The sequence below is a fragment of the Malania oleifera genome, chromosome 12, assembly GCF_029873635.1.
Source record: "Malania oleifera isolate guangnan ecotype guangnan chromosome 12, ASM2987363v1, whole genome shotgun sequence".
Classification (NCBI taxonomy): Eukaryota; Viridiplantae; Streptophyta; class Magnoliopsida; order Santalales; family Ximeniaceae; genus Malania; species Malania oleifera.
The window spans coordinates 56,908,645-56,917,327 of record NC_080428.1 but is presented as its reverse complement, the minus strand read 5'-3'; the positions used below and the strand labels follow the sequence as shown (position 1 = coordinate 56,917,327).

Genomic DNA, 8,683 nt, shown 5'->3' with positions numbered 1-8,683 from the left:
ATATAGTATTTTATTTTGTATATTTCTTTTGATTTTTGAAAGGGAGTAATTTTTAAAGGCTTATTAAATTTATTTTGAGATAATTTTCGATTGATTAGGTACCGTTCGTAAGAACAAGCACGTAGGAGGTGCTAAAACCTTCCCCTCGTGTAACCGTGCTCTTGAGCCCGGCTCAGGTGACGCAAGTCAATTTTACTCTTAATTGGATAGTAATCAAGTATTCTAACTACATTTCAAAAGGTTAGTGGCGATTCTATACACATTATTTTTCCACGAAAATCATTTTCAAAATTCTCCTTGTTTTTCCATTCGCAGCCGCACCCCATTGTTGGCGGGTTGAGGGACGTCGTGACAAAATGTATGATAATACAATTTATCCAAAATGCTTCTCCATGAAATTTTGTTGTGCAGTTGTTTGTATTTTGTAGGGAACTCAACAATTATACATCTACATTGTTGTGCCCAATGATGCGTCCAAAAAGGCCAAAATCATTGGCAGCCTGCTTTGCAGTGGTTTAAAACCTGCTAAATGTGTTACATCTGGCTGTTGCTATGGTTTCAGCCAAATGTGAACCTTTTTACTCTTTCTTCACATGGATTTTAGTTTTTCTTTTTTTTTTTTTATTTCTTTTGTTTTGGCCCCTCCAAGATCCTCCCCTGGACAAGGATTAAGACACCGAGTGTAGAAGACAGCCTTCCGATCTACATGTGCGTACGTAACTACAAAATATGTAACTTTTAATATAATAAGTCAGACCATCATATCACTATATTACTAAAATTTTTATCACGGATGGTTGATTGATCAATAATGAGAAACATGCTCCACGGATACGAAGCCCCAAATGCACATAGAAACATGCATTGCCAAAGTCGAAAGACGCACTGCTAGACATTTCCACACAAAGGTAGACTAACCTCTCCCCAAACCCACAGCCGAACACACACACTTAGCTACTGCATAAAACAGACCACACTCGCCCTTTCCCCTAACTAAACATACTACCATACACAAAGGTAGACTAACCTTTCCCCACACCCACAGCCGAACACACACACCTAGCTACTGCATAAAACAGACCACCCTCGCCCTTTCCCCTAACTAAACATACTACCATAAAGCATCTCCCCAAACCTTCACCAACAGCAGCAGAACTAAATCAGTTAGGACTAGCTTAGGGGACAACATATATATATATATATATATATATATATATATATATATATATATTTCTCAGAGAAGACCAATAATGGCACCATCGACATGGCAGCACTTGTAGCTGATGATCATCTCCATTTTTCTTGGGCAATCTGGGCACTGCACCACCTCCGGCACCTTTCCCGGCGCCGCCCTCACGTCCAAGCGGCTGCACCGGTGCATAGTCCGCACCACCTTCTCATGGTGCTCCTTCAACGAAACCTCGAACCCCTTCTCCTTGATGAACACCTTCCATTTCTCAAACTCATCCAGAGCCTTGAGCACCGTCGTGCCGTGGCCGCTGAACACCACCGCGGAGCCCTTGCTGAGCACCGCCCACCCACTCTCGCTCCTGTAGGACAGCAGCTTCTGCACCTCACGGGTCACGTCGTCGGGCTTTCCGATCACCTTGGTCAGGAACATGCTCTCTATGCCGTCCCAGAAGCGCGTCAGAATGGTGGAGTGGTCTCCCTTTCCACCCTTCCCCACCAGGACGAGCTCGATGGAAATCTTCTGTTCCTTGATGAGGGCGTCGGCAGCGAGGGCATTTGCTTTTGCGGTGAACTGGGTGATCCAGTCGGAGTCAGTGCCGCCGTAGAAAAAGATGAACTTCTTCTCTTTGATCTGAAGAGTAATAATCAAGCAAATTTCCAACCACAAATTTGTTACTACTCAACCAAAACAAGCTGTAAAAACAGCACTTCCAGAAAGACAACCAGAATCTGCAGCAAAAACACAAGACGAAAAAACGAAATAGTATTCTTTGCTGAGAGTCATGTTAATTAATGTTTTCATGTTTTAATTTTGAAAATAAGTTTATGACATTCTGCTCATCTTCCCAACTTTTGCCAAAAATATTAAAATTTCAAAGATTCCATGTTCAAAACGTTTCTAACAGGACATTTAATTAAATTTATACATGAAATCTTTGATATTCTAAAATTAAATTAAAATATAAAGAAATCAAGTGTAAGCAGAAATTACGAAATTTCAAGCTCCTATAGCAAATTTTATCATGTGAGACAAAAAATAGCAAACGGGTTTAAAATAAAACATATACTTCAAAAATTAAGGCCGTATTAGGTAACATGAATTTCAAAACTTTGATTTAATTTATTCACACAAATTTAAATCAGATCAAATGTAAAATAAGTTTAATTAATTTTAAAATATTAAAAATAGAGTGGTGAAAATAAAACAAAGTGAAGAAATTACCAAGGTTGTGATGGAAGGGTGAATGTCGCTGGCAATATAGGCGAGCCAGTCCCTTCCGCCGGAGAGGGTGGCTTCCATGGCGACGGTGAAGGGGAAGGCCTTCATGCCCCAGACTCGAATCATGTGAGTGGCATCGGAGCACTCCACCTTACCTTGGGGGTTGACCACCACGATGATGGGCTTGGTCTTGAAGTGCCACTCCTCCTTGACGTACCTGACGCCGGCGATGGGGGAGAAGTGCTGGACAGCGTACCACGGCATCTTCCCCCGCACCATCTCGAATTTCTTTCGGAGCTCGTCCATCCACTGGTCGACGATCGGCACCCACACGATCTTGTACTGGTTTTCTTTCTTCAGCTCATCGTGGACCGGGCGGAGCAGCTGAATCTCCTCGTCGGTGATGTCCAGCGTGGAGATGAAGAGCAACACGTTCTTCCTCCTCAATACGTCGATTTTCACCTGTTTAATTGTGGGAGAAAATCAGAAAAGTGAAGTTTGGGTCATGAGTTTTGACGATGGTAATTGGTAAATGACTCACTGAGATCAGCCCAATGCCCCTTAATTAAGCCCAAAACAACTGTCTACCTTGCAATGTTTGAGCACAAAATTTTTAGATTATAAAAGATTTTTGAAAATATTTAATTTAGTGAATAATTAATCAACATCTAAAAAAATAAAAATAAAAATACCTACAATTAGATTAATTGGTTGTCTATACCATAATATAACGTAATTAATAGATAGATAAACTAATTCAATAATTTCTAATACTAATACTTAACTAGTAAGCTTAAGACTTCTGTCTTTAAAAAACTGTTAAAATTTTCTTTATTTTTATTTTTATTTTTTTTTAACACTTGGTGTAAAACTTTACATACAAATTTAAATTTAAAAGTTTTATGTAAATGTTTAAAAATTAGAACAAAAAACAAAAAGCAAGGATGCATTGGTCAGGGACACATCATTAAATGCTTCAATGTTCTATGCGGTTCTTTTTCGTTTTCTTTTTGCATCCATGTTGCATGTCTTTGTCAGAATGATATAGCTACATTAATATCATATATATATATATATATATATATTAAATAATAATATTTTTGTATCATATAAAAAATATTACTGTGCTATATTCATTATTATTATTAAGAATAATTTTATAGTGTTTTTGATAAAGTATGTGCCCTATGAGAAGATACCAATCTAGCCAGTATTAAGGTCATTTTTGAAACTAAGAAATGTTTAAAAAAAAAAAAATTTATTTGGATCAATAATTTTTTTGAAGAAAAAAAAAGATAGGAAAAATAAGAAAAAGTTTAATATTCCCTTAATTTTTCTTATCCATTAAATTCTATTTAAAATAAAAATTTATTTTAATATGACTAAATTTTTTTAAAAAAATTTAAATATTACTAATTTATAAAATCAAAATTTTATTTACAACTTGAATATATATAAATATATATTTTTTTCTTTTTTATTTTCTTTAAACGTAAATATCGATTTCTTAATATTCTTTTTTCCTTTTTCTATTATTTTTCAAATTACAAACAGGCTAGAAAGTAAATAAGTAAAAAATATATATATATTTTTTTCTTTCCTTCCCTTTCTTCAATCAAAATTCTTAGTTTAAAGGGAGCCTCTTTAATAATAAATGTGCCTATATTGAACATTAAAAAAAAAAAGGTCTAAATATCAAGCACACAAAAGCTAATACTTGGGGAAAGAAAAAGTGGTGGCATGATTAGGTAGATAGGAGAGCAAACCATAGATCTTGATGAGCCATCAAAGAGGAGCTGGGCATCATCCTTGCCAAAAATTAATGACTGGAAAACCACCATGATTTCCGTGGGGGTCTGAAAAAACTTTCTTAACCTTCGGTGAGTCTCCGCTTCCTCTGCATTTTTCATTAATTTTAAGACAATTTTTTAGTTATTTGAATCATCATTAATCTTATTTTTTTTAATTGGGCATGACATGCATTGCACATATGCTTTAACTAGAAAAAAAAAAACAATGCATTTTTCATTCAGCACAAGATCACAAACTTGAAAAAATTATAAATAAGACATTGGGCAAAAGATTGGGGCGTTCCAGAGATTTTAAAATTTTCAGAATCGTCAAAAAGACAAATTTTCTTGTATGTTTCACAAGAAGAAATAGCCAAAGTTTTAAGCCCCAAACCTAATTGTCTCTTGCAAATCATGAGCTGGGTCTTCAGCTTGGTGAGGACATAGTGCAACCCTTGCGCGTAGGGAGACAGCACCTGCGTCTTACCACTGAAATAACAAAACATTCCTCAAATTAAAACAATTTGCAAATTAACTCCAGAGGCTCGCTTAATTTAGTTTCTTCATCATAAGCATTTATATAAATAAGCACTTACTCGTCGCATACAAGGCAAGTGACCTGGGTGGCACAAGAGACAACAGTGATGATGGCTCGGTAGACATGGACGGGGACGTGGTCCATGATGCCGGCCAAGGCGGGTATGTCCTTGGGGTCATAGCTGGTGAGCTTTTCCAACTCAAAGATGCTCTCTATCACCTCAAGCGTGTCTCTGATTAAGCTGTTGAGCTCGATAAGCGCTTTCTTGTGCTTTTGCAGGGCGGCCGGCTTGGTGATGACGGGCACTCGCCGGAGAACGGCCAGGGACTTGGCGAGCTGGTCGGAGGACTGGGACTGGGCAAGAAACCAGAACTCACCGTAGTCAAGGGCGAAAGCAGCTAAGGTGAGCACCGCTTTCGCCTCCCATGAGTAGTTGGAGAGCTTGTTGAGTATTGCCAGCGTTGTCTTGTGGGCAATGTCCTCGCCTGGCGGCTTGCATTGCAGCTGACAATCCAATTTTTTTTTTCTTTTTATTAAAACATTATCTTGAACATGATAAAAATATGGGAATAAAATTCAACTCGATCCGAAATAATTTCCGACGTGCAAGGATTCCACAGGAAAATTTTAAATTTTTTTCTTTTTGAACTTTTGTTTGTACACTGTTGGTAAATTAATTACACAAAAACACATAGCAAATTTTGGTAAACTTGATCCCTTAGTTGCATGGTTAATTTGGAGGGAGTGGAACTTTTGGAAGTGAGTAATTACCTCGCAGGCGATTTGCTTGAGAGTGCATAAGGGAGGACTGAAACTGGCTTTGGGGGCTCTTTCATCGGTTTGTTGTTCCACGATAGCTTGGGCGCCCTGCAGCAAGTCACGAAGAACACCATGTGTCGACGACTGCCCACCACCCTGCACCCACAAGTCGCGCAGAATATAAAATATGTAAGAAGAAGAGGAAAGTTATCATTTATATAGGAATCACTGAAAAGTTAAAATAAAGGAGTGATGAAAACATGAAAAGATGGAGCTAGAGAAGATAAAATAGCAAAACGGGCTTTCTCTTGGTGTTCTGATCAGAAAATGGACAAAAAGGCAAAACACACACACACTACTACTCTCCAAGAAATTTTAAACAAAGACAAACTATGAAAATGCCTGAAATCCTCTATATATTGGGAGAGGTTTAAAAGTTGAATTTGTATTAGATTAGAATAAATTTAATATGAAATTATAATAAAATTAGTCCAAAATTATCTAAATTTAAACTCAAAATCGAAGATCCATCCCCAATTGCCGCTTATAACTTTAAAAAATAATTCTCTGAAAAAAAATCTGTACTTAAACAATAATTGACGTATGATCTCTTTAATTTCGTGGTTTCATCTCCACAATCTCTTATATTCTCTCTGTTTATTTTTCTTTAATACATACATATATACACATATATACATAATATATATATATATATATATATAAATGCTTTAGTTAAAGTAAAATCTGCTTCTTTCCGATCCCTTTTCTTCACGCCATTGTTTGTCCTCTGACTCCTCTGTTCATCTGCCCTTCCCCTTGCATGCAATGTGCAGTGCCTCCAAGATCAGCAGCGCAACCCACTTAACACCACTGTTAGCATCAAAAGAAGCAAACACCTTTCTCCCCAAACATTGAAAAGATAATAAAAGCAACGTCGTCTTTAAGCGAGATCAGTTTCTAATCATCGCAAAAACGACAAGATTTAGCTTTCCAATCAACCAGTAATATTCTGTTATTAGTTAATAATTAATTAACCACCTGCACATAGTTGTCGACTATGTGGGTTGCATGCTTGAGGGTGTTCTCGACGACGACGAACAGAGAGTCGACGTCGAACTTGTCGTCCCCGTGGACATGGGTGGTGTAGATCTGCTCCAGAATCTTCTCGTCCGACAACGTCAGGAGGCTCACCCGTTCTTCCGTCGCATGCTTGGCCGCCGCGGCGACCTCCCCGCCCAACTTGGTAGCCATATTTTTAACTCAGATGGATTGGATATAGTTTGATCAACAGAACTAGGATGGAGACTGGAGAGAGGAGTGTGGTGTGAGATGACAACAGTGGGAGTGTGTATTTATAGCCAGCGCGGGAGGGAATGGGAAGGAGGGTGCTCAAATCTCCATGTGCAGCAGCGGGCAGCGGGCAGTACACAGGGCGGCCCACGAGTCTATGTCAATTATTACCATCCCCCCACGCGGAAGCCTATGGGATGAAAAGCAAATTAAAGCAGAGCTTCCTCTCAAATCGGTTTCCCATTGTCTAAAGCAAATTAAGCCTTGCAGGCTAGCTAGGCACTTCACAGCGTTTACTCAAGGGAGTGACGTGCCTAGCGCTAGGCACCTGTTTTGGTTGTTAATTAATGGTTATTATTACTGCTACTCCCTTAGTTATTGACTTCTTTTGGGGAGGAGTTAAGTGGGGAGCTAGCAAGAGGTGGGAATTAAAAGGTTAAGCGCGTATTTAGTATTCATTATCTTATGTTTCCCTTTCCTTATAATTAAAAATAGAAAAAAAAAATGCATTTATTTATAAAAAAAATTTAAAAATTCAATTTTTTGATTTAAATATCCACAAAAATAGTTATTTATAAAGTTATTCATTTTATAAATTTTTAAATTAAAATTAAATAATTACATGAATTTAAATATAATTAAAAAATATATATAAATTTTAAAAAATAATAATAAAGTCAGTTACAAAATACTTTTACTACTTTTCAATCGTTATGTCCGATAAAATTTTTATTTTAAAGTAAAATTTGAAAGTAGAGAAATAAAATAAAATAATTATAATAAATTTTTTTTATTACAGTAATGTTTAATATGTATTGTAATTTCATTATTTTAAACATATTTTTATAATATTTTGATTTAAAGATGAAAATGAGCATTTTTTTTAATTAAATTTCAAATTTGTATTAGTTTTGCAAATATTAACACTAATTTTTAATTTTTAGTTTCTATTTTTTATTTTAGGTTTTCTTTTCTTTAATTTTTTATAATGATATCAAACAACCTCTAAGGAAGATGAAGCTAGGGTTAGGGTAATTTGAAAATATAGGAGAGAAAAAGAAAGTAGAACCAAGGAAGATTTGGCATGGAAAAGAAAAAAAAGGAGAAAGAAAAATGGGGAACTCTGTATTAAAAAAAAGGTGGGTAGTTGAAAATAGTTTTAAACTTTTAAAGCACTATGTAGATCAATAATTTCGATTTTAATTAAAGTAAAATGATAAATTATAAATAATTCAATCAAAATCAATAATGATGGCTAATTAATTATTTAATGTATTATTGTCATTATATATATATATATATATATATTATGTATTAGATATTTTATTATTTAATTTTTTTTTTAAGAATTGGGTAATATATTAAAATTTTTTAATGATATTAAAATCACCACTCAATCACAAAAGTATGACTTCAGAAATGTGAGAGTGTTTTCAAAAAGATGAAATGATTATGTAAATTACTCACAAATTTAATTTCTTTTAATAGTTAATAATAATAAAATTAAAGTTTTGTGTATTCACTAGTAGTAATTTAATTAAGTTTTACTTCACTGCTTATTATAACTAAATTAAAATTCTATAGCCAATAATAATGATAATAATTGAATTAATAATTTATATAACCACTTTAATAAGCAAACTATATATAGACACACATAAATATTACTTGAAACCGATGCTATGCACGAGAAAATTTATAATTTAAATTTGTAACTATTAACACGTTACATATTTAAAACTCTCTTTTGATAAAGAATAAATTTTTAAATTGTTTAAGTATATTGTGAGTAAAAATTATAAAATTTTTCAATTTAACACTATACATATCAATTATATTATTATTTTTAAAACATATATAATTAATATTTAATAGAACAAAATTTTAAAATTTTCA

The 8,683-nt window shown here is 34.7% G+C and overlaps 1 protein-coding gene across 1 annotated transcript; it reads right to left on the bottom strand.

The window, feature by feature from the left end:
• Positions 1-1,234: 1,234 nt before the first annotated feature.
• LOC131143937 (protein SIEVE ELEMENT OCCLUSION B-like) lies at positions 1,235-6,756 on the bottom strand. Its single transcript, XM_058092292.1, has 7 exons — positions 6,536-6,756; positions 5,510-5,653; positions 4,797-5,242; positions 4,595-4,689; positions 4,177-4,307; positions 2,414-2,872; positions 1,235-1,822 (listed from the first exon to the last, which is right to left on the bottom strand). The coding sequence occupies exons 1-7, from the start codon at positions 6,746-6,748 to the stop codon at positions 1,235-1,237; spliced, it is 2,076 nt and encodes a 691-aa protein (XP_057948275.1). The 5' UTR covers positions 6,749-6,756.
• Positions 6,757-8,683: the final 1,927 nt, after the last annotated feature.

Coding starts and splice junctions, on each gene's coding strand:
- LOC131143937 (XM_058092292.1), bottom strand. CDS start 6,748: ATGGCTACCAAGTTGGGCGGGGAGGTCGCCGCGGCGGCCAAGCATGCG. Junction 5,243..5,509: donor TCAAGCAAATCGCCTGCGAG/GTAATTACTCAC, acceptor TTGGATTGTCAG/CTGCAATGCAAGCCGCCAGG. Junction 4,308..4,594: donor GATTTGCAAGAGACAATTAG/GTTTGGGGCTTA, acceptor TGAAAAATGCAG/AGGAAGCGGAGACTCACCGA.